Here is a 26,400-nt window from a genome sequence, read left to right as displayed (position 1 = left end):
TGCATCAGTTCATGTCTTCCCCTCATGCTTCTCTGTAATCTTCTTATCTTACAACATGGTAGTATTTTATTAAATTTGTGTTACAATCTGTTCAGCCTTTCCCCAATCCGAGGGCATTTTTCCAGTCCTTAGCTATTAGAAAAAGGGCTGCTGTTTGTGTATGTGGGACCTTTTCTCATTGACCTGCTTGGAGCATACATCTAGTAGTGCAATTTCTAGATCAAAGGGTGATGTTTTTTAAGACCTTCATGAAGTTAGTCTTTATTCCTTAATCAGCTATCTGTTTTTGTAATTTTAGTATTTGTGGCTGCAATGGATCTTGAAATATCGTCTGCCTCTCGAACTTGCACTTTTCTGCCCTCTTGTACCACCCATCTGGCATCTAGCATTAGTCCAGGTGCCAGTAAAACCGAGCCTGCGGTAAAATGGAATGGTCTCCACTCTCCTATGAGTGTGAAATCCAGACTTAACCTCAGTATAGAAGTGCCCTCACCTTCCCAGGTAGGTTTCTGACTCAAATGGATTTTACCTGTGGGTTCCAGAATCTTCTTTCTGTGATCACCATTTTCAGTGCCTTTGTGTGCATGTGAGACACAAGAGAGAGATGTGTCTTTGCATCCTTCTGTGAAAGTGAGGAATGATGCTGCTGCTTTCCAACAAGTATTGTGTGGCTGGTAGCCAATGCTAAGTGCTGCTGTCAGCAACTACCTTTTCTCTCTTTAGCTATGGTAATCACATCTTTACTTAAGTAACTTGACTGTTGGTGGTGAATTTATTACCTGATTTTTAAAAGATTGTAATTGCATGATTTTACAACTGGCAGACTGCAGACAGTCCATGTTTCCTAAATCCTAAGAAATGACTGGCTATGTTATTATGGAAACAGCCTTTTCTTGGCTGACAACATGAAATAATGCAAATGTGAGTTCTGACATCACTTTTATTACAAACCTAATCCAACTTTGTAAATTAGGGAAAACTTATTCAGCCATGAACCTGCCCTTCCTGCATATGAGCACACCCCAGAACTTTTGTGATAGCCGTGTGGTGAGCTCACCTTAGCGGCCTGCCTCTCTCCCAGTGAAGGAAGGGAGTGCTAAGAGGAACCTTTTTGAAAAATGGGACTTAAAAACACTGCTTCCGAGTCACAGTGCTTGGCACATTGTAGTTGCTTAATAAATGTTTATTGTTGTCTCATTAGCTGCTTCTAGAACCAGGAAATTAATTGTAATGCTAGTTTGAATGATCGGGAAGACGAACAAAAGAGCTCACTTAAGATTATTGGTATTTTACAGTTAGATCAGTCTGTTTTAGAAGCACTTCCGCCTGATCTTCGACAACAAGTAGAGCAGATATGTGCCATTCAGCAAGGAGAGACACATGGCGACAGAAAGAAAGAACTGGTAAATGGTTGTAACACTGGAATTTTGCCACAACCAGTGGGAACAGTTTTGTTACAAATACCAGATATTCAAGAATCAAATAGTGACACTGGAATCAATGTTATAGCCCTACCAGCATTTTCACAGGTAAGGCAAACCGAATTAGTTGTGTTTGTGTTTTATCTTTACTACAGCTTTGTTCATCACTTCTTTAATCCTCATACTGTGGAACCAGCAGATTAATGAGAATCAACCCTGTGGTGAGGGGTGAGAGTTCCTTAACCTGGCCTGTGCTGCTGCCTTTTGTTTTATTCCGACGCTGCTCCTTGGTTGTGCTGTTGTAGAAAAGAACATTCAATCAATCTCCTTGTTTATCCACAAGGGTTTTTTTTTTTTCCACCTCATCTAGAATTGTAACATTTCAAGGAATGGGGTGGGGATATAAAGACACCTGAAAGAGGATTCCTTCCACCTTTCTGGATACACAGCATGTTTTCATCTTAGGTCCTTTGAAAATGTGGTTTGTCATATAATGATGTTCCTTTGTAAATTTTTCTCCTATTTTTGCTCACTTCAGTTATGGTTTTCTCTGAAACTATTGCTTTGTAATTTCTTACGGCACAGTAGTTACTAGTTAATTTGGTTAACCACTTTCCAATTGATGGGCATCCTCTTAGTTTCCAGTTTTTCACTATTTTAGTATCTTTTATATATATATATATATATACACACACACATAATACATGTACATACATATACATACATACACACACATGCCTGGTGGTAGTGGTAGCAACATGGGGTCAAAGGGTATGCAGTTTCCTGGTTTTTAAGGCATAATTCTACATTTCTTTCCTGTTTTTTGCACATTTCATCCAATACTTGTCATCATTGCCAATCTGTTAGGTGCTGTGAGGTACCTTGGAGTTATAGTGTACTGTTACTGATTTATAGCATTTTTTTCATACAGTTGAAAAAGCTTACAATTTGAATTCTTGAATATGCAGAAATTTGTTGCAATCTCTTCCCTCCCCCACTTTTGTCTTAGTTACATTGGCTTTCTGCAAGATTTATTTTTAACAAAATTGTCCGTTTTCAATTTGTGATCCCTTGTCCCTTGTTTGTTTATGAACTCTTATCTTATAGATCCACAAGGTTAATTTCTTCCCTGTGCCTCTTAATTCATGATGTGTCCTTTTATTCTATCCTGTATTCATTTTGAATTGATCCTGTTTTCCCAGATTAGTGAGGAGTAGTGAGTCCTGAGGGCTTTGGGTTTATTGAACACTGTTATTTTATTCATTTTCTTATGTATTATGTACTTGGTCTTTTCTTTTGATTGAAGGAATTTATTAATTTGTGGAAATGTATAGTAAATGCTTGGATTGAGTGTCCTAGAAAATTAGAATGCTAAAATACCGAGCATCCAGGTGTTTGTGTGTAACCTTGACCATTTTGTTTTCTTTAGGTGGACCCTGAGGTGTTTGCTGCACTTCCTGCTGAACTTCAAGAGGAGCTGAAAGCTGCCTATGATCAAAGACAAAGGCAGTTAGAGAGCTCCACATATGAGCAACCAGCCAACTCATTTGGTAAGCTTTGGAAAGACTGACAGGAGTTAAAACAGGAAAAGAACCCTATTATTGCGGTTTAACTACACCCAGGAATCCCTACCCATTTTAAACAAGTATGTATTTAGCTATGTAAATGCAAAATATCTACATAGAAAAGACCTAATTAACATTCATGTACATGCAGGCGTTGCAGTATGTAGAGACAGTCTGTAGTATATTTGAGGAACCAAGAAGACTTCTGTGAGCAATTTTAATGTCTCAGGCTTGGGGTGAGGAGACACAGATTCACCTGAGTAGCTTAAATGAAAATTGTTGTTGAAATTGGAGAGAAGCTAGTTCTGGTAGCTGTACATATTTATGTATGTGACATAAAATGTTGAAGTGGCCCATCAAAGTCTTAGTCTTCCACCATGCGCCACGCACACATCAACATTCTAATTGTAGACATGTAGAGAGTCATAACTATGGCCAGTGTTTTTGAGTCTTCCAAAGCTTAGCCAGTCCTTTACTTGTGGAGGTAGGGTGTTAATAAAGGTAGAGTTTACCATCTGTGGAAATTATTAGATTTATAGCCTTCTTTTTGGTTCATTTTTCAGTATCAAAGAATCCTTTATTGCAAGTAAAACAAACAGTAGTAAAAGATAAGAAGAAAAACAGGAAAAAAACAGCCAGTCCCATGAAAAAGGTCCAGAGTACTTTGAACAACAAACTGCTTGATAGTCCAGCTAAAACACTGGTAACACCTACTGGGAGCCCACAGAAGCTGATAGATGGCTTTTTGAAACAAGAAGGTCCAGCTTCTGCTAGCATACAGGTAAGGTTTGCGCTGCAACTCTTACTTTTCTTTTTGCTTCCTTTAATTGCCGATGACAAAACAGTTTTTGATTTTGCATTGTAATTCGTAGCTGATGGTCATATTAAATTCTTCATCCACAGGTTGAGCCGAGTTCATCAACTTCAAAGTCAGGCCCTTCTTTACCATCAGAGCCATCAGGCTCCTTTAGACAACCAGCACCCAACCTAGCTGGTGCTGTTGAGTTCAATGATGTGAAGACCTTGCTCAAAGAATGGATCACCACCATATCAGGTAGTCTTAGAACTTGTTAGTGCATGCCTTCTTCTAAAGAAATGTTTCATGTTTAAAAACTGTACTTTAACAGTTCTTTATTCAAAGAAACTTAATCATTGAATGTTAAAATTAAAGACTGGCATCTGCAAAATTATCAATGGATTTATTGGATTCCCTTTTCTTGAATTGTTCTGAACTTGTTCACTGGGGAACAGTAATTTTTTGAGAGGTCTATTCAGGATTTCATCAATTTTTATTTTGTGGAGTACAAAGGGAAACTCACTTTTGGGGGTGGGGTGGGGTTTGAGGCAATCAGGCTTTAAGTGATTTGCACAGGGTGGCACAGCTAGTAAGTGTTAAGTGTCTGAGGCCTATTTCAACCCCAGGCTTTGCCACCTAGCTGTGCCGCACTGATTAGGGGCCCTAAAGGTAGCTTGGAAGACCCATGACGACTTTTTTCTTATCCCCAACAGATCCAATGGAGGAAGACATCCTGCAAGTTGTAAAATATTGTACTGACCTAATAGAAGAAAAGGATCTAGAAAAACTGGATCTGGTTATAAAATACATGAAAAGGTAATGTACACATTGCACCTGTTCTTAGCCGGGACAAGAGTGTTTTGGACTGAATTAAGTTTTTGAATTAAGGGCAAGGATCTTAAAATTCATGTCTGTCTGATGGGGAAAACCAGTAACTGACATTATTAATAGCATGTTTCCTTAAATTGCTAGACAACAAAATTGTAGTGTCGGTATCTATGTCACCAGGAAGAATCAAATTTTTTAATCATTAGATATCATATTCCCTCCACTATCAAGATTAATTTTTTTAAAATGTGTTGATAAAACCATCATAGTATGTACTCCTATTGTATCTTACCTATTTAAAAGCAGTATTGTGAAAAGGGCTTGCCTGCTGGCTTTTACAGTAGTGCCAAAGAACATGAAACAGATACTGTGCATACGTAGTCGCACAATGGTAAATGGTAAATGACTCGCAAATGTTGACACATGAAAAGGCTTCCACATGAAAATGTTGCTGAATGGCCAACCACTTTCCCAGATTGCCACCTTTTAAAGGCTTCCAACATTTCTTAGCATTAGGCATATAGAAAATCTATTTTGTGCTGTTTTAACCTTCTTGTCCCTTCTGGGAAGCATAACTGTATTTTGCTATTGAAATCACTTTGAGGATTAATACTTGTTTTTCTCTTGCTTCCTCCCATTCCCTACCCCCCCCCCCCCCCCCCTCACTTCAGGTTAATGCAGCAGTCTGTGGAATCAGTTTGGAATATGGCATTTGACTTTATTCTTGACAATGTTCAGGTGGTTTTACAACAAACTTATGGAAGCACATTAAAAGTTACCTAAACTTGTAATAAGGAGCTTGATGAGAGAGAGCCTGGAGCTCTCTGCTAGCTGTGCCATAAGTGCTTGTGAGGTATTTGCAAAGTGCATGATAGTAATGCTCTGAGTTTTTATAATTTTGAATTTCTTTTTAAACAGAAGTGTTTTGTACATTTCTTTTCAAAAAGTGCCAAATTTGTCAGTATTGCATGTAAATAATTGTGTCAATTCTTTTACTGTAGCATAGACTCTATTTACAAAATGTTTGTTTATAAAGTTTTATGGATTTTTACAGTGAAGTGTTTACAGCTGTTTAATAAAGAACTGTATGTATATTTTGTATTGATTTTTTATTTTGTGAATCCTTAAATGTCTGCCCCTTTTTATTTTTCTCTTGCCAAGAGCTCTCACATCATACACTTAAAATAACTCTGCTTAGATTATCCCCTTTACCTATCTTAGTAGCATATTGTTTGTTTAAAGGTTTGTTCACTGTTTGTTCACTGTTTGGAAGACTCTTTAAACACTGTAGGCTTCAAAGGAGAGTAAACAATAGGGTGTAATAAACTACCTTTAATTCTGATGATGCCCCAGTCATAATTCCCCCAGCCTTGAACATAGAGAAAGTTTATTGAGAGCTTTACTTAAGACTTTTGTCCTAACGCGTGATAAAAACTTCATTCACCCCACAGGACTGAATCCACCAAATCCTTACAATTCATGGCCACTTCCTTCATTTATATGTGGCTTACTACATGCTAACAGAATTAAGTGACCTTGAAAAAAATGTATGTAACATCTCCTGCTTTTTTATGTGTTGTCCTGGGTCTCTGTTCCCTCAAAGTGCTATGTGTTTTTCCCACTGAAATTCTAAACTTCCTTTATAACTTGAAGAGATGGACAACACGCAAACTCAAGTAGATGTGAAACTTACTCTGCACCCCAATTCACCTCTTCCCAGACCATGAAAAAAATTGTTTACACCTCAGGTGCCAAGCTGTGTTTTATGTCATGAGATCAGTGTACATATACATAGGCCTGACTCTTCTTTCTCCCTCAGACTTTTAAACTAAATCTATAAAGCAGCAGATTGTCATTGTGCAAAAATAAATATCCATAGAACTCAAAATTTGAAAACATCCTATATGCCAAAAACAGTTAACTCAGAAACAATGGTATTGGGATATTCTCCCCTTTGGGGGATTTTGTTTTTGATTCTAATCTACGAAGAGCTTACTTGTGGCATAATTGTGTTCAAGCATACATCACACTTGACAGTATAAGAAAAAGTACTGCTCATCAATAATTATTCTCAATGCCCCTTCACCCACAGGATCCAACCTGTCTCAACATAAAACAACAGATTGAGCAGAGTGGCCCTCACACATGCCACAGAAACAAACTAGCTCTGGCCCAATTACTTCAATCCTAATCCTCATTTAGGAAAAACTACCTTCTAAAAAGCAGCTTAAAACAGCTTGTTTTAATGTAATAGTAGTTCAGAAGTGTTGATAGATCTGCATGGTCCAAATGTCCAATATGCACTTGGACTCCATTTCTCTGATACTTTTGCCAGCTGATCCAAAAATGGATCAATGATAATCACATGTTGAAAAAATAAAGAGTTCTTGTCTGAACTCACTCTGATCCTACGTGATCCTACATCTGTCTTTCTAGGGGAACATGCCTACAACATACTCTAATCTGTATACAAAGGACTGCTGCTAGGTCGCTGATGCCAGTTTTACACAAGGTCTGCAGTGTCACCTAACAAGCCTTTGTCCCCCGACACTAGCACTGAGAAGATGACAACTGTGAAGCAGGACAGTCTGGGCTAACATTGAAGCCTAACAGAAGTTGACGGTCAATGTCCATTCCCTTTATTTGTGGCTCTGCATTGTAATGATTACAGTTGAGGTTGACTTCCATGGACTGTACAAGCGATAAAAGGCAGCCAGCTATGCTTTTACATCATTGTTTCACACAAAGCAAATACAGAAATATCATATTACCTAATTTTCTATTTTAAAAAATTCCTATAGGCACAAAGCAGAATGCTGGAAAATCACCGAGGAAAGAATATGCATAAATAAAGAAGTATTTCTTACATCAAAAAAGTCCAAGAATCACAAAGTCTGCAGAAGCTTGGTTAATCAAATACTGCAGTACTGATTTAATCAGTATAAAATTGAAAGAGCTTTAGTTCTGTAATAAAAATTCAAATTCTGGATAGGGCAAACTTTAAACAGCAGCCAGTAAAGAAGGGAAGGGAAAGGGAGTGGGACAGGTGAACAGGCACATTGGAACTGTGGGGACATGTAAAGTGACCACTGTCAAACCAGTGTAAGTTTCTTGGTTTCTCATGGAAAACATTTTATCCACCTATTTTTTCCGTCCAAACTTAAGTCCATCGAAGTCCAACACATTGTTTCAATTTTTTTTTTTGCTTGGTTTTCTTGGTGACAATACAACAGAATAGTAAGTTTACTACTTTTCCTGCTCACTGTGGAAAAATTAGATGATTTCAAATACTTTCTTCAGCTCCACAATAAGTTGCCAGTCACTCTTCTGCATTTCATCTCTGAACCAATCCTTCAATGCATCAATGGACTGTCGACTGATCTGCAATACACCCAGCATATAAAAAACTAGTAAGCATGCAGAAACACCATTTGTATCTTAATGATTAATATTCTTAATATCAATAGATAAACAAACAATCCTTTGCTAAAACTGAAACCTAGTCCTTACTTGTCCCCCCCCAAAATTTGTCTGAACTGATACAGTAAATTCTACACAAATGAGACTGTTAGGTTGGGGACATTATGAGAACCCATCTACCACAATTCTGGAATTTTAGTTGGTTCTTGGAGTATGGGATCACTAGTGGGGCAAAATCACCTATATGCCACTGCAAAAATACGGAATAATGTGTGAGACTCATAATCCCAGAAACTTCCCTTTGGTATTAAAAGTGTATGGTTTCATGATGATTGTACCTGTACACACACATTTATGTTTTGTTTTATATTTTGGGTTGTGTTTGTGTGTGTACGTATGTATACAATACCATTCAAACTATAACCATTAATATTAAAGGAGAAAAATTCTATGTACTTCCATTTCAGTACTAACACATAACGAACTTTTTAAAATGGCCAAGAAATGCTCTTAAGTTTTAATTAATTAATTTTTCACCACCTTAGAGCTTTCTGCACTGATTTATAGGAACAAAGCTTAAATAACTTGTCTTAAAAGAGAGTTGGGGCACTTCTGTGGGTATGTATGAGAAGTAGCATCTCAGTCCAGGCCTTCCTAACTCCAGACGCATGCTACATACTACACACCAAACTGCCAGATTTCAATAGCTTATATAGTCTTAAGAATTTAAAAACAATCTGAGAAGAGTTCAACAGGTGGGATCCATGAAGCAAGCAAACAAACCAAAGGGTCTTGTATGTTTGGTAGAAACTTGTAGATAATTTATAGAAAGATTTGGACAAAAATTACAAAGAGCTTAAGTTATAACTTAGACATTATAGGGAATACTCAACATCAATGAACTCCAATTCCCAAGGCTAAGTCGTTTAGAACTACACAAGTGTAGATCAAAAATATGGATCTTAACATTGTAAAAAAAAGAAAAAAGGGGGATAGCACTTTCATATCTTTCCAGAGTATTTACATGTGGCCAGTAACAGTTTTGGAGGGAAGCACAATAAGGGAATACTGGCCTTGAGAGAAGAGTGAACCTGCCTGAAGTTACACAGTACTCTTTGTACCATAGCATGTAAATATCAAGTTATGGTTCTAATACCTTTATAATGTGGGCAAGTTACAACCTCTCTAAGCTTCAGCTTCAGCAATGGAATAAAATATGCAGTGCTTGCCCTCCCCTACCACGTCATGGAATGCTTGGCAAAGTCCTTTTCTGATCTGAATGTGAGTTTGTTGCTTTATGTAATAAAGGGCCAGTTACATTTACCAAGTACTTACCTTGCTAACAAGAATGTCTGTAGCTTCAAAATGTCTTCCATACATTTTGGGAGATTCTCCAGGAATAGGTTCTATTTTGACACAGACTTCTTGGCCCTTTTTCGCAATATCCACTTGCTTATGGTTTACTTCAATACTTGTAACTATTCCAATTTCAACAAACTGCAAAACAAGAGATATTGCTACAATGTGGGCGAAACAACTGCATGTTCATCATGTCTATCCTGGCTGAATATACTACTTCACACATACGTTACTTTCCATGAGCCAGAGGCAAGTACCTCTGGGAAACGGAATTGAATCTATAACCACAACTGATTTCCCTACTGTCATTTGTCAATACAATCAAAAGATCACTGCAGGTGGCAGAATTCACAGGGCACTTAAAAGTGCTAGAAAAAATTTTAAGGACTATCTGTCCAAAGTTTTTACTGGATAGATAAGGAATTGGTCTCTCATGTTTAAACTGTTAGACTTGAATTAACCTCCTTAAATGGCAAGAAAACAGCTGGAAAACATTTACAGAACAGAATGCATGGAAGAAAGGATTTCTTTCCCCCAAATCACTAAATGAAATCCTGTATTCATTATACTAAATCCAAGTGCTGTGTTGGGGGTATGCCAGGAAGTCCCTGGAAGATTCTGACCGTAAGGCCATGTTCCCTTATTTTCACTTGTACTTAATGGCTGTCAACTGTTTTTCTATGGGCCAAAAACCTTTAACAATTTCTACAACCCTTAATGTAAACAAGAGCAGCTGCAATCTAGTGAATAATGAACCAGTTAAGAATATGGATGATACTAAATATAAATATGAGCTTCTGTCATTCCACCATGAATTAAAGTAAGAATTCCTGCCCTGCATTCCCACCACAGGCACCAACTTCAATTGGCAAAGGCTGACAAACTTGTTACGTTTATCAACAATGCAATAAACACTTCAGGGAGAAGTAGTGTCAAGTCATGAAGGACTTGATAACATCGATACTTAGCAATAATGAGCAATGAGGAGGGCTGCTACAAGGTGCAGTGAAGAGAGCCCTGGGCCTGGCCTCTGACACTGGCTAGGTGTGTGACCTAGACAAGTCATTTAACCCTGTTTGCCTCAGTTTCCTCATTCGTAAAATGAATTGGAAAAGAAAATGGCACCACCCCGGCATCTTTGCCAAGAAAGCTCCAAAATGGGGTAATGAAAAGTCAGAGAGGACTGAAATGACTAAACAACAAGGAATGAAGAAGGTAAAGAAGAAAGAATTTAAATTAGACCCATCACTGGTAAACGACCAAATTCTGGTCACCAGAACATGCGTGTCATGACTGGTTATAGTAAAAGTATCACATACAACTCAAAAGTGGTTCTTAAGTTTTGTCAGACTACACAGAAAAGTAAAATTGCTTTCAACACCTCCTTTTAAAAACATTGAGCAGATTCATTTATTTCACTGTTAATAGCAATTCAAAAAGCAAAAGAAGGAAATCTCCAAGTCTGTTTCCATCTGAATCTTACATGTTACTGATATTGCTGGCAATTCTCGTTTATTAGACAACAGAAGAGATTTATGAATATCAAGCTATTATCTTTTTACTTACATGAGACTTCTCATGAAAAAAAAAGTTGCAAGAATGTGACCAATACTTACATTTTTACTAGGTACGCACATGGGTGTGCCTTGCTTCACTTGACCTGCTTCAACAATTACGCCCATCACTATTGGATCTCGTGAATTGAAAATAAACTGGGGGAGTATTTTCATTTTACAAGGAAATACTGCAATATGTCTAAACAGAGAAAGAACAAGCAGGTTTTAAGCTAGTACCTTGGTTTACTCTCCAAAAGAGACATCCAAAAACACTCACAATATGAAATTCTTGCAAATACAGTAAAATTTAAAGGTAGAAGAAATACTGTGTCCTTGGCTAACTCCAATGCCCAGCCTACCTCATAATACTGGAGGCCAGAACACTGCAGTCTGATGGGAGCTTCCCCAACAGCCCCACATTAAACTATCACTGAAGAGAATGTGAACAGTCAGATGTGCCCCTCCAACAGTGCAATTGCACAGCTTCCTCTGGACATTCCAACCATCATTTTCTCAGGACACCCCTCCTGCCTAAGGCCCTTTCTATCACGCTCAGAAGATCACCACAGCTATGACCCCTCTATTTTGCTACATGGACCTTTTGTATTTCATGGAGGACTTCACACCAGAGAGGAATCCTGTCCAAATTGAGAACCTGCCCTTGCAATGGCTGGCAGCTAATTCATCTATGTCAAACTAGAACTTTCAAAAGTTCAATACAGAAAACAGATCCAGTCACTCAATGTATGTTATGTGTACGATTACAGATGATGTGAAGACGTGTCTGAACAGTGCCCTGGTAGGAAACATGAAACTTTACTACCCAATATCCAAGTAACAACTGTTAACTTACTTGAATTCTTCTTGCTTCTGTTTTTTATAGTCTTGCCTGTATTTTGTAAAAGCATCAAACAAATGGTAAATAATTTCTGCACTAAAAATCCGGACTCCTAAACTATCAGCCATTTCCTGAGCATCACGTTCAATCCTCACATCAAAGGCCAAAATTACTGCATATCTGCAACAAAAGGAAATCAGTCGTAAAGACATTTCAATACAGAGCTAAGAACGTATCGAAGCAAGCCTTTCCAGAAGAGATGTGACATCACAGGAAGGACAGCTAAAGTTCATTTCATACACAGAACTAAATAAATGTTTTGAAAAAATTAATAAGAGCACAGAAAACACTTACTGAGGATCATGTTCCAACATCACTGAAGCCTTCATAACATCTTTTTTATGAACAGGGCCGATGTTAATTCCAGCATACTATTAAAAAAAGGGGAAAAATTAATAAATTAGTTTCATCATCTCAGATATCACTGATAGCAAAGCCATTGGACATTATCTTTTGGACCGTATGAAGTTAGTCAACGACCATTTGTAGTAGTATGCGAAGCACTGGAGATACCGAGAAAGGCAAAAGCCAAGTCCCTGCTCTTACAGACCTCAGTCTAATAGAAGAGTGCCCGAGATACAGAAAATAACGGTTACAGATTAGAGACATACAAGACAAACATCAGGGAGATCACCCACTCAGGCTTCTTGCCGGAGCTGGGATCTTAGCTCAGCCTGGACAAAAGATAGTGAAGTCAGGAAGCAGAGGTGAAGGAGAGGTCCACAGAGGGAGATGGCTGGTGACAATGCTGAGAAGGGGGCAGAGTGCTGACTGCGAGGAAGGCTGGGTCACTGCTTAGAGTACACCGAAGGGGCAGAAGGACTAACAGGACTGGAGAGCTAGGCAGGGGGAAGGTTAGGAAGAAGGATTTTCAAGGGCAAACAGATGATGGACATTTGATCATGCAGGTAATAAAGGAGCCTCTTGAATTGGGGAGAGCCTGGATGCAAGGACACCAGCCAGCAGGCTGATACCAGAGTCTAGGCATGAGGTGATGAGGGCGTGCACCGTGGAGGTGGACAGAGGACAGAAGGGGGTGTACATGAGAGATGTTGCAAAGGCAGATTGATAGGACTGTGCAAATGATTGGCTACAGAGGGTGACAGAGTAAAGAATCAAGGACAACACCTAGATTGTGGGCACTCAAACTAACAAGAACAGCAGCAGTCCCTTCTACAGTAATATGGAGTTAGGATGGGGGGGGTTTGGAGAAAGCATCAAGGGCTCCATTTAGAACATGATGAAGTTAGATGTTGATGAGACAGCTAATTCAGCTGGAAATGTGAGAATGGAAGCCAGAAGTTGGGACAGGGCTGGACAAATCAATCTAAGAATCATCTGTAAGGACATAGCAGCTGAAAATCAAGGAGCTGTTGAGATGACAAAGTAAAGTAGTACAGAGGAAGAAGCGAGGAGAACACAGTGCCAGGGGATAGCCAAGGTTAATGGTGTGACCTGAACAAGATCGAACTCCACCCAGATGAGAAGGAAGAAGGAGCCAGACAGGAGACCGCAGGAGAGCAGCGTCAGTGAGACCGTGAGAAAAGAGACTCTCACGAAGAAAAGGGAAACAGGCCATGCCAAAGGCTGCAGAGGTCAAAAAGAGTAAGAACTGAGAAAAGGCCACTGTATTTGGAAACGAAGGTCAACTTTCACTTGAATTGGGTGCAGAAGTCTGACTTCAGAGTTATGAAAGGAGTGAGAAGCACTAAGTGCAGACAGGATGTGGAGGCGCTAAATGTAGATAGCTTTCTCTACCAATCTAGTCACAAGAAGACAGGAGGTATAGGACCACAGCAACCAAGGACAGAGGAAGTGAGGGTTTTGAAGGGATGGAGGAGATCATGTTTCAGAGGCAGCACAAGACATTAATAGTGTAGTTATTAGGTGAGAGAGTAGGGATGCCAGAGGGTGCAGTACAAGATGGAATGGGACTCCATGCAGACAGAGGGGATAGAACCTCCCTCCTGCGAAACAGGGGTGAAGAAGTGTGAGGTGAAATGAGACTGGATGGAGAATAGGGGATTCTGAGCACAAAGCCTTTCCGGTGAAATGTAAGGATATATAACCCTCAGCAGAGAGGGTCTGGAGTTTTGAGGAAGGATGGCATGGTCTGAAAGAGCCCCTAAGGACAGTGGGATGGTAAATTGAGGAGGAAGCTTTAAGATGACTGCCTTGGACCAGCTGAATTTGTGCAACACAAATCTGTAGTGCAGCCAGGAAGTGGTTTTCATGATTTTCTTCACTTAATTCAGTAAGACATGTGAAAGAATAAAGGAGGCAGACAGTGGAAATAATACAAGGCTGAGGATTTGGCAGGGCCAGGTCTTTAGTAGAATAAGGGGGCAAGGGATTTGAAAGGAGAAAGACAGTAGAACTGGTCAATCCAAGGGTCAAGATGGCAAGAGGAAGAGAATATAGCCAGCGTAAAGATGATGGCCTGGAAAAGACCTGAGGGTGTAGGGGTCTGGAGATCACAGTGAGGGAGAAATGGATTTTAGGCCAAGAGAGAGGTAGAAAACAGTTATGATCAGATAGCATTTCAGAACTTGTGAACATGGAAATGGTGCATTTGTGGGCAAATGCAAGAGCAAGATATAATTACTATCTGCAGGGTAGAGAAGCAGATCTTCGGAAATGAATAGGGGGAGGAATGAAAGGCTAGGATGCTTAAGGGAGCTTCTCTCCAGCTCTAAGTCCCCCTGTACAAGGACAGGAGAAAGGGAGGGAAGACTATGAGAAGGGATGGTATTGAACTCAACAAGAAAGAAAGGGAATGTGTTAGAGGCCTGTATTCCTCTGGAATCTTGATAGCATATACATGAAGATTGAATGAAACTTGAAGAAGACAGTATACAAAGAAATATGTTAGAAGGAACGGAGAACAAAGAATAATTTAACTCCTCTACCATGACCATGACTTGGGAGGAGTTCTGAGTGAAAGCACAACCAGTGCTGGAGAGGAGAGCCAGGGAAACTATGTCAGAAGGGAGCTAGGTTTTTGGTGAGTGCAATAAGAAGGAGCAAGAAAGAAAAAAGACTTAAAATCAAATCGAGTTTCTTAATTACAGAACTGGCATCCCAGAGAGCACAGTGGAAAGTTTGGGTAGCTTAAAAGTGGGAGATTAGGTTGAGGAGGATGGGAATTAAGTTGTGGTCAGCAATAAGAATCCCAAATTCAGAATCCTTGGGATGGGAAGAGTAAGACAGGACAGGACTTAGTCACCGACAAACAAGTCATTTATTTAATACTAAGTTGGGGATTATTACTTACTGGTACTTCTGAAGTTTTTAAAAATTCAAGTAATGCCTCTAAAGAGCCCAACGTGGATGCCTGAACATAGACACCTTTTTCTTCCAATTTGATAGCATTTAGTGTTTGCTTTAATTCATGAATCAACTCATCCTTGAAAAGAAAACATAAAAACAAGACTCAAATGATCTCTCTCCCAATTAAATAACATTAAATAAAACAACAAACAGATAAATCCACTTTGTCATTTATTCTTCCTCCTCTAGGTAGAGTATTCCTCATTTGAGATTACCAACAAAGCTCTCAAAGGTTTACTGCACAGCAGAAAACAGTATGCTGAAGATTCAGAAGACCTATCACTTTCATCTATACATGAAGTGTCCTGTCTGTAAAAGGGAGATTCTAACTGGCCTACCTACTTCTAGCAGGGTTGAGTCAAAAAGGAGATTGCAGCTATGAAGGTATATTATTATAATTACCCCTCAACCCATACAGAAAAGTTCAGAAAAACAGGAAATCTCTCAATTTCAGTTACTCCTTGAGCTATGTCCCTAAGGAAACAATGAAAGTTTTATGTGGGGAAAAAAAGCTTAATTTGGGAATTATTGAGGCATTTTAAAAGCACAATAAGCCAGAAATACTTAAAATTATTTCTTAAGAGGCCATAACTCTGTATTTTTTACTACAATTATGTATGCTCATATGCAAAACATTTTTTTAAAAATTCCTACTTTGAGAACTGGGACTTCATCCTCTTTGTGAGCCACCAGCAGTGGCAAACCAGCTAACGTCTTCTCCAGGTCTTTTCCAAGGATCTTTACACCTTGAGCAGCTTCCACTTCTTTATGCTTTTCATACTGGTTCTGAAGAGATCAAAAAATGTGCGAAATATTAACATGAAGATCCTACAAGAACCTCCCCACCCCCTCATTCTTTGAAGCAGCAAAAGAGTCCTGTAGTGATAAAGAACCTATGATCGTGAATCTCAGTAGTAACACTTCTGAAGCTAAAAGAGGACAGTCACAGCCTTTGGAACTGTCCAGCCTCACTCACCTTCACTCGTAGTTCTTTCATGGGAGGAGGTAACAGAAGACCTCTAATCTGGGTTACGATGGGACCTTCCACTCCAGGAACAATAATTGTGTCTCCTTCCTTTAGACGTCCATTTATCAATATCACATCTATTGTGGTTCCCATACCAGGAAGGGCTTTAACCTAGAAAAGATGTATATTATTTAAGTGAATCAGCTACGTGCCACAATTCAGCTTGTACATGAAATTACAAAGAGGTAAGCACAATGATACAAAATACGCAGTCAACGGGTCTCCTGGAAAGCAAAAAGTTCTAAAACGCTATTTACCTCCATAACCTGAGCCCTTAGTTCTTCACACTGTGCCAGTCGCTTGCTCAGCATAGTCTGAGTTAATTCCACAAGGAGAGCTATCAGACTTCCCATGCCATCTCCAGTATGAGCCGAAGTAGGGACCAAGGAAACAAAAGTACGAGGATCCTTATTTTCATAGAACAAAGCAGCATTCAGGCCCTGGTGAGTAAAAGACAAAAGCAAAGGCACTGAGAGACTGTGTAGGGGTTGGGGTGGAAAGAACAAAAACAAAAGGAAAAAATATGTAAAAAGAACAGACTCCCTAGAAGCTGACACATAAATAACTGCAACCATGAGTCACAAGCTCATCACTATTTGCTAAGTTGTAGACAAGAAAATCAGATGGCCTCCTTTCCATCTCAATTCCAACTTCCAAAACTAAAGAAGCTTAGAGGGTGAAGGGATTGCACTTGGATGCCCCTCCATGAAACTGGCAAGAAAAGGGAACTGAGAAAACAAAAATACTGCTTCATTTATACAGTAGAAAATGGCATTTCATTGCCTTATTTGAAGTCAAAGGAGCTAACCTGCTGTGCAAACTCCACGATGATGGCCTTTGCCCGCTCCTCAAACTCATCCTTGGTGTTCTTCTTCTGCTTCTTTAAAGTTGCTGCCACGTCGGAATCCGGGCTCTTTTTCCAATCATACAATCGATCAATCTAGAAAAGTTTCATCACTAGTAACATTTCTAACATTTATGTGGAAAAACACAACATATTCAATTCATTCCTTGCAATTAAGCATCTAGTATGACAAAGTCTGGGCCTCCTCCTGGCACAAAGCGGACCCAATGCTCTGGTGGGCCGTGCTGTTTTCTGTCTGAGCGCCGCCTAGCCAACATCAACAAAACTTGTCAGAATGAGGTGGTTGCTGGTGGTGATGATTGTCAACTACAATTCCTTGGAGATGATCTTGTCTACACCAGGATCTGGCTGCCACTATTAACTAGTTAGTGGAGGGATAAAAAGACTGATCCTACAAACATGTGCAAGAACTCTGCTAGGGACTGTGGATATAAGAACAATGGACAAGCTTGCAATCCAGTAGGAGCTTTAAAACATGGAACAGGATGAAAGAAAGAATGGCAGTGGAATATGACTATGTGGCAAGAAATGATCAACGTGATGAACAGAGAAACATGAAAAGATCAACATGGACTAACGCAAAGTACAGAACCAAGAAAACAATATAACCCAAGAAAAATAAATGGAAACACACACACACACACACACACACACACACACATGAAAAATGAATGCTGTAAAATTAAGAAGCAGCAGCACAGTTCAAAGACTTATGAGAAGACACTCCCATTCCACCTTTATGCAGGGGTGAGAGGTCCATAAGATCCACTGAGGAGGTCCAAATGCCCACTGAAGACATTTTCAGACTCTTTTGATATAGATTAAGTTATGTGGATTATTTTTCCCTTTATTTTTCCTTTTTAAAAAATCTTTTAAAAATGTGTTATATAGAATATGCTCACTGAAAGGGGACAATGAGAGAATTACAGTGATGAGGTTTAAAAAACAAGACATCAATTTAAACTTATTTTAAAAAGTTCATTCACAGTATAGGAGTATATTAAAAAATGACCATTTCCTCCAAGTGCTGCAAAAGATGACATAATATCAAAGCAGTTTAATAAAACACTATGAAACTAACAACTTCCTCCATACCTCTTTGGCCCTGGGACCCCCTGATTGGAGGTGGTAGAGGGTGGAAATTTAAGAGCTCCTCCTAGATCTGGGATCTAAGGAGGCCAACCAGTGCAGCTGCCTCATCATATGCCCAGCTGAAGGTCTTCGGTGGGTAGCCTTTCCTCCCCATTCATTCCTACCTCCCAGTTTTTAATGTGCTGTCCCTTCTCTCTTTAGACCATAAGCTCCTTTGAGGCAGGGACTATCTACTGCCTTTCTTTATCTCAAGTAGCTACTTAGTAAGTACATACTCACAGGCTGACTACGTTTAGTTGGTTTTTTTTTTAATCATTTCCAATTTGATGTGTCTAAATACTAACTTATCAAACAAACCGATTTTAAGTTTCTCGAGTGCAGAGATCCTATCATATTCCTTCAACATGCCTATGTCACAATGCTAAGAAACAAACAGGTACTTAATGCTTGCAGAACTGGTTATATACATTTGGGCAGTTGTTGTTACAAGTCATTTCAATCATGTGACCCAATTTGGAGTTTTCTTAACAAAGAAATTAGAGCAGTTTGCTATTTCCTTCTCCAGCTCACTTACAGATAAGGAAACTGAGGCAAACAAGGGTTAAGTGACATACAACTAATAAGTGTCTGAGGTCAGATCTGAACTCAGTTCTTCCTGATTCCAGGCCTGGCATTCTACCTATTGTACCACGGAGCTGCCCCAAATTTGGCCAAATAAAGATCAAATCCTGTCTTCTTCAATTTAATTATATGAAGTAAAATGCCTAGTAACTAATAATTTTAGGTACTGAAGGTGAAATTTTTAGATCAGCATTATTATAAATAGATGTCACTGAATTTGGGATACTTTATGTTATTAAATATTATTAAGAAGGCAAAACTTTTTAATTAATATAGTGAGCCACATTCAAGAGGCCACAAGCCCCTGAGGAAACATACGAATTAAAAAAACAAACAAGCAAGAATAAAGCATCAAACACAACCTTCTTAAGATATAACCCTTTCCTTTTAACTCCTCCTTTGTTCAAAGCTAAGAAATAGCAAGATCCAAAGACAATCATGTCTTAACAAGATTGGCAATAATCATGAAACTTGACATTAACCAAAGTAACTTAAGAAAAGAAATCACTTCTAGCAACATTATACAAACACACACATACAGACACACTTTTTAATTTTTATATTCAAGAAATACAAAGAAAACAGTCTTTCATGCACCCTTACATTCTGAACCAAAGGAATCTCCAGAGTTTGAGAATGAGTATAAATGCAACTAATTTTAATATACAACTGTATTACAATCCTTGACATACATGTTCCTGCTCTCTCTCTCTCTCTCTCTCTCTCTCTCTCTCTCTCTCTCTCTCTCTCTCTCTCTCTCTCTCTGTCTCACACACACACACACACACACACACACACACACACATCTTACCTTATTGAGTGCTACAATGAAGGGACACTTTTTAGATTTCAGAAGGTTGATAGACTCAATTGTCTGTGGCTCCAAACCATGCATAATATCAACAACTAAAATGGCAATATCACAAAGTGAGCTCCCTCTGTTCCTAAGATTACTATTAAAAAAGGAGAGGAAGAAAAGGTATAAATCAAGAGGGTGAAACAAGGACTCCCAAACTTAACTAAGACTGCAGGATCATGCATCTAAAGCTGGAAAAGACCTTAAGGCCATATGGTTTAAATGTTTCCTTTTATAAAGGAATCCAGTGTTCATGGAAATGAACCAACCTGCCCAAAATCACAGCAGCTGAGAAAGGGCTGAAGCACAAATCCTGACTGCAAACTCAGTGATGTGTTCACTGCTTCAGCATTCTTTTATCCCTCTCAGTTGTGGTCCAAACATGCCAGTAACCTTAACATGGGATATCTCATCGAAATGAGACGAACTATGTGAGTGAATAAGACCTAGAGTCAATTCTTTTCGTATCTCCACCAGTTTCACTAACAGCCTTCAAGAAGTATAAACAAAAGACTAGAGGAAGGGCACCATTGGTCAGTCAAGAGGTTCTCTGGTTGAGCATTAGAAGTTACACCCTACTGAGGCCAGTCATGTCTACTTTCCATACAGCAAAAGTGTTGGTTACTCCAAATTAAAGGAGAATAAAAAATTCACACCACCAACAGTATTATTTCCTATATCAATTTGTATGTACATATTCAATTTAGGAAACCTGTAAACATGATAGTACATCACAAATTAACAAAAGTCAAATTCACAATGGATTAGAAGAAAACAGGCAAAGAGAACTTCACTAGAGAGTAAATGTTGTTTGTTCTTACCTGAAAGACTCGTGGCCTGGTGTATCAATTATAAGCATCCCAGGAATCTTAATGTTCTCTCTGTCAAACTAACATTAGGAAATAAGACAAAACAAATATACAAGAAGCACGAACACAATACTTCAAGCAGCCAGAACCTCACTGACAGTGATCCGTCAATTTGTAAGCTAGCTCATCACCCAACACTCAAAAGAGCCCTTTTTCCATTAAATTTACTCTAAAATAAAGTAACTGATTAAATAACTAAGCAAACTCCATCAATTTTTGGAATATAGAACTGAATAGGTAACGCACACACACACACACACACACACACACACGCACACACACACACGCACACATAATGTGTGTTACAGAAATACTCAACTCTGAAAACCTTTTGTTAAATATACTATAAGAGGTTCAGTTACTTTGTGACTAGAATTCACTTATTACAGAGTGAAACTTCAGTTCTATTATGGCTAAAAAGCTAGACCAAAGGGGCATTCAAGCAGTTTGAAATTTATGTAATCCAATTTTAAAGAGATTCTAAAATTCTGGCTACATGCTTCCATACCATACATATCAACCTCAAAATTGAGAAATTAAAGAAAATATCTGAGCCTATGTTATTTACAGAGTACAACAGTATTTGGTTTTCCTTATAAGTAGGTATGTAAACAAACTGCAATCAAAAAACTGCATTACCCATTGCTATGAACAGTTTTCAAGCTATGGAAAATTCACTGCATATATCTGTGCAAATTCAAATATTTTCAAAATAGGATATTTACAAAAATGCCTCAGAATGTATACAAATTTCCTTGATTACATAAGGAAGTCAGGCTAGACTAATTCTAACTTAATGTGAATTATGGAACCATAGCTGCATTTAAATTGCATTTACATTTCTTTTTACATGGAGAATATACCATACACACTATTTGATATAGAAAAATGAAACAGAATTTTAGATCAAATCGACAAAGTCTTCTCTACACTACAAAGTCCCCCTCACTTACATTCTTCACCATCTTTGTCTGTTCATTAATAGCTTCAAGAGGAACATTCGTGGCTCCAATCTGCTGAGTAATACCACCTGCTTCACCATCTTGTACATGAGTATGACGAAGCTAGGAGAAAATGGTAAATACAAATAAGCATTCTAAAATTAATGAAAAAAAGAAAAATAGTGGAACATAAGGAACGTTTTAAAATAATTCTTAATCATTTCTAAGAATAATTCATTTACATTTTTAACAACGCATGTAAACAACAGCAGCCTACAAACAAAGCATCTAACCAATCAAAACTTTAAAAACCTAGTTTATAAAATGTTTCCTTACCTTATCTAAAATTTTAGTCTTTCCTGTATCTACGTGTCCTAATACACAGATAACAGGGGCTCTTAGGTTTTCCGTATTTACACTTTTGCTATTTTCAAGTCTCCGTTTCTAAGATAGAAAGAAATAAAATTAAATATTTCAACTTAATTCAACAAAACCTATCACACCATGTTACAAAGTAACTGGGCTACAAAGGCAGCTTCGAAATACAGTTTGCCCTCAAAGGACTTATAATCTGAAAGAAGAGAAAATCAGACATACACAAAAAACAGGAGAGGACATGAGTGCCCCAAAACCTAAGAGGGAAAGTGAGACATGTGGAAGAGAAGTCCAAGAAAAATACCATGACAAATTTGAGAAAGAAGAGACTGCTTTTACTCTGAGAGGGGGAGGGGCAGCAGGAAGTGGAGAAAAAGTCAGTAAACATGAAGTGGTAACAGCTAGGGCAGGCTTGAAGGAAAAAGAAAGACCTAAGTTAAAACTTTCACCACTATCCAACTGTTAGCCAGATAAGGCCCTAGAGAACCCAGCCTAAAACTTTATTAAGGAAGGGAGCAAAGTGTTGTCAAGAGAAATTGAGGGACTTTGCTAAGACCAGGCAGCTGATAACCGTGCTGGGACCAGAATCCAAATCTCACCCAAATACCACAGATAAAAATTTGCATCACAGATTGCATCTTTCAGATTCTGAACCATTACTGTGTCTCCAGAGAAGTCCTTCCATTGATTAGTGACTGAAAGTGTTACCTTGTGTGTACATATCTTATCACTGTGCGTATAGCAGTAAACCTTGAGTAACAAGATTCTGGAAAGGTTTTCTTACGAGGCAGCCCCAAAAAAGAAGCTAAGAGAATTCCAGGGCAGTCCTCCTCTGTTGCACCACTCCTCAATCCCCTTTCCTGGATCATTATCCAGGTCACACCCACAAACTCAGGGTTCTTTCCCGGGCTCTCTTCTCCCTCTACATACTTCATTTGGGGATGCCAGCAACTCCCAAAAATTGGATTATCATCTTTATGCTAACGATTCTCAAAATCAGTCCAAACCTCTATTCAGTCTTGCATCTTTGATTGTCTTATTGGACACCTCAAACTGCATGTTCCATACACATTATTAAATCTCAACATCTCCAAAACTAAGTATTTCCCTCTCTAAATCTTCCCCTCCTTCCAAACTTCGCTGTTGTTATTGAGGGCCAACAAAATCCTCCCAGGTCCACAAACTTAAAATCCACACATCATCCTCTACTTGTCACTCTCTCACCACCTATATCCAATATGCTGCCAAGGCCTGTTGATTTCGCCTTGAGAACATCTCTGTTGCTAATACTGCCCTCCCTCCTGCAGCAAGTCATTATCTCAAGCCTGGACTACTGCAAGAGGCTGCTAACAATGAAGTGGTCTGCCGGCCACAAATCTCCTCCTCCTGCAATCTATATTCTGTTCAGCTGCTAAAGGGATTTTCCTGAAGTTCCAATCTGCCCTTATCGCCCTCACATTCAGTAAACTCCTGTGGAATGCTATGAAATACAGGATAAAAACCAAAACTGTGTATTTAGCATTTCAAGCCCTTCATTAGCTCCCTTTTCTATCTTCTTACACCATATCATGCCGCCATGCTTTTCAATCCAGTGACACTGGCCTTCTTCCTTGTATTCCATGAACAAGATACTCAACCTCTCCACTGTGGCATTTTCTCAGGCTGTCCTTCATACATGGAATGCTGCCCCCTCATCTCTCACTGGCTTCTCTGGCTTCCTTCAGGTTTTACCTAAAATTGCATTTTCTGTAGGAAACCTTTCCTAATTCCTATGAATTCTGGTAGGTCCCTCTATTAATTATTTCCCATTCACCTCATGCATGATTTGACCATGTTTGTTTGCATACTGACTCTCCCCTTAGACTGTGAGGACACAGACTGTCTTCTTTTGCCCTTCTTCAGCATTTAAAACAGTTCCTGACACAGAAATACTTACCAAGTAACTAAAATAATTCAAGGTAATTTTTTAGAATGTTTGGACCAATTCACCAACTCCATTGGTATATACCTAATTATATTGTATTAACAGTAACTATCTTTAAGCAATGCAACCAGCACTGCTGATTAATATCCTTTATCATCTTTATCAATTTCTTAAGTATAAAGTGAAACCTCTAAGTTGACTTTGATCTGCATTTCTGTCAGAAAGTCCATAAATTGTTATTAGCAATGGACAGCAACATTCTTACGGCTAACAGTGTTCAGAGCTTCTGATGGGAAGTATTTGTTCTGATCTATGGTTCATCCACTGGTAAAGGCTCCTTGTCTTACATCATGTGTTAGTTCACTCTATCCATCCTGGATATCAAGCCTTTACTGAGAGCTATATGATGCACAGATTTTTGCTTAAACTAGTATTTTCCCTTCTTATAAGAGCTGCAATAACTTTGACTTCGTTAGTTCAAAAGACTCTCAGTTTCAAATAATCAAAATTGTGGGGTTTGGTGGAGGGGGCTGCCTCCATCACTTTTTTACGTATTCTTTCCTCTAGTTATAGCTGTGAAAGCTATGCCAGCTGGTTCTTTTCTAATTCTCTTTTTTACAAGCTTCCATCCAGGAGTTAAGGGTCAGCCTCACCTATTCACTGGTAATGCTATGTATTTTTGTCTCTTGATTTTGCTTGAGACAAAATAATCTTATCATGTGCAGATTCTGTACTATCTATACATCTCTTAACTCCAAATACCTTAGATCTAGCCCTGTGGTCCTGGCTGAGCAGTTGAAGCCAAGGTGCAGAACATGTAGCCTACACGCTGGGGCCTCCATTACTTCTAAATGTAGCCTAAGTCAAACTGGGAAATAGTTAACAAAATAAATAAAAACATACACAGACAATGTGAAATATGTAGTTTTTGAAGTCAATAAGCACCTGTAAGGATTCTTATGTATACTTTAGTAGCCCTCATTTCTATTTACGCCATTATTTGGATTTTTTTTTTCCAGGAAAAGAAATGTTTAGTTATTCAGTATGCAAACAATCATACTACCACATCAGAGAAGCAAAGCACAGGGCACCTCATTACCCATGTAAAACTCACAAGATTCCTCAGGACCATTCCAGCTGCCTTTGGTGCCCTTCGCTTGTGATTCCAAGGCTTCGCCTCCCTTTTTTTCTAACAAATTTTTCTCTAATGAAATTCTCTTGTATGAAGAAATTTAAGGTTCTGATTTCATACTTTCCTCCCTTCTCTGAAATATCAAGCCTACATAATCCTTCCTTAGGCTTTTTCTACAGCAAAATTTGAGAACCTAAATTACTTGGGAGAATGCGTCTAAGATGACAAGAAACTGTAGGCAAAACTGGAAAGTTATTTGGCAGTAATTAAGATTAGACCAACATCTTACTCCATATTCCATAATAACTTCAAAATAGACAGGTAACCAAGTCCTAGGCCTCACACCATCAATGCATAATTCTAGGAAAATTTTTTAAAAATGTAAGCAGATGACTTTGAGATGTAGAAGCAGTAAGTCACGCCTTCTAGATGATTTTTCTACAGAAAGACCCTCCCCTGGTTTTCATTAGAGCTCCTATAATATGTTTTCCAACATGAGGTTCCAGAGGACAAACTCAAGCATATGTCATATGGTATATAAGCTCTACATCATCACATATAGAATGTATTGTTAAGATATAGAATATGTGAAAAATACTGGAGAGGCGGAGCCAAGATGGCGGAGTAGAAAGATGCACATACACATAGCTCCAAACCCACAACCCATACAACGGCTAGAGGGGACCAACTCATGGTGAATTCTGCACCCAGAGGCCACGGAATATTGGAGCGAGGGAGATTTCTGTTCCGGAGAGACCTGCAAACCTCTTGTGGGGGGTCCTTTGCGCTGCGGACTGGGTGCCGGGACTGGGAGCAGAGGGCAGCCCTGCAGCAGCCGCGGCACTGAGAGGAAAAGATCCGAGCGGGCTACGGGGACGGGATCTCCAGCGGCCACGCGGGTCCCTCCACCCACAGAGGGACCTGCAAACCTCTCGCAAAAGGTCCGTCACGCTGCAGACGTGGAGCCCAGCCCAGCCCAGACCTGCTGCGGCCTCGGCACCAAGAGAAACAGACCCAAGCAGGCTTCAGGGACGGGATCGTCAGCGGCCGCACAAGTCCCTCCACCCACAGGTGACGGGGGTAGGTGAGAGAATCTCTTTGGCGGGTCGAGAGGGGAGTGGGGTGCCCCCATGGCTCGGGCTGCCCCCCCCCCCCCCCCCGGAGGTAGAAGCTGAGAGGCGGCTGCAGACAGGGGCTCCCCAAGCGGGAGGGAGCCTGGATCCATTGTGGAAGGTCTGTACATAAACCCCCTGAGGGAACTGAGCCTGAGAGGCAGCCCTGCCCCAACCTGACCACCTGAACTTAATTCTCACCCTGAATAGCAGCCCTGCCCCCGCCAAAAGCCCTAAGGCGGGAAGCAGCATTTGAATCTCAGTCCCCAAACGCTGGCTGGGAGGACCAGGAGGCGAGGTGGGTGTGAGGAGAATATTCAGAGGTCAAGTCACTGGCTGGGGAGAATGCCCAGAAAAGGGAAAAGAAATAAAACTATTGAAGGCTACTTTCTTGGAGAACAGACATTTCCTCC

At 39.4% G+C, this 26,400-nt stretch overlaps 2 protein-coding genes across 9 annotated transcripts in view; one reads left to right on the top strand and one right to left on the bottom strand.

Moving 5' to 3' along the window:
- Positions 1-5,704, top strand: part of REV1 (REV1 DNA directed polymerase) — a 137,348-nt gene extending 131,644 nt beyond the window's left edge. For all 5 annotated transcript variants that reach the window (XM_072616814.1, XM_072616815.1, XM_072616812.1 and 2 more), the window contains 7 exons: positions 299-501; positions 1,296-1,529; positions 2,851-2,971; positions 3,550-3,767; positions 3,890-4,040; positions 4,496-4,598; positions 5,282-5,704. In XM_072616814.1, coding sequence (XP_072472915.1) covers positions 299-501; positions 1,296-1,529; positions 2,851-2,971; positions 3,550-3,767; positions 3,890-4,040; positions 4,496-4,598; positions 5,282-5,393 — 1,142 coding nt within the window. In that variant the 3' untranslated portion in view covers positions 5,394-5,704. The remainder of the gene's footprint in view (positions 1-298; positions 502-1,295; positions 1,530-2,850; positions 2,972-3,549; positions 3,768-3,889; positions 4,041-4,495; positions 4,599-5,281) is intronic.
- The window catches only part of EIF5B (eukaryotic translation initiation factor 5B), a 73,762-nt gene continuing 52,669 nt past the window's right edge, over positions 5,308-26,400 (bottom strand). For all 4 annotated transcript variants that reach the window (XM_072616819.1, XM_072616820.1, XM_072616821.1 and 1 more), the window contains exons 11-24: positions 21,781-21,888; positions 21,457-21,567; positions 20,456-20,523; positions 19,590-19,731; positions 17,009-17,140; positions 16,458-16,640; positions 16,150-16,311; positions 15,828-15,959; positions 15,118-15,249; positions 12,138-12,214; positions 11,799-11,963; positions 11,006-11,144; positions 9,366-9,527; positions 5,308-7,991 (exon numbers count right to left, since the gene is read on the bottom strand). In XM_072616819.1, the coding sequence (XP_072472920.1) occupies positions 7,884-7,991; positions 9,366-9,527; positions 11,006-11,144; positions 11,799-11,963; positions 12,138-12,214; positions 15,118-15,249; positions 15,828-15,959; positions 16,150-16,311; positions 16,458-16,640; positions 17,009-17,140; positions 19,590-19,731; positions 20,456-20,523; positions 21,457-21,567; positions 21,781-21,888 (1,821 nt within the window). In that variant the 3' untranslated portion in view covers positions 5,308-7,883. The remainder of the gene's footprint in view (positions 7,992-9,365; positions 9,528-11,005; positions 11,145-11,798; positions 11,964-12,137; positions 12,215-15,117; positions 15,250-15,827; positions 15,960-16,149; positions 16,312-16,457; positions 16,641-17,008; positions 17,141-19,589; positions 19,732-20,455; positions 20,524-21,456; positions 21,568-21,780; positions 21,889-26,400) is intronic.

This window comes from Notamacropus eugenii, chromosome 5, assembly GCF_028372415.1.
Source record: "Notamacropus eugenii isolate mMacEug1 chromosome 5, mMacEug1.pri_v2, whole genome shotgun sequence".
Lineage (NCBI taxonomy): Eukaryota > Metazoa > Chordata > Mammalia > Diprotodontia > Macropodidae > Notamacropus > Notamacropus eugenii.
The sequence above is the reverse complement of the archived record's forward strand: the minus strand, read 5'-3'. Positions and strand labels throughout refer to the sequence as shown.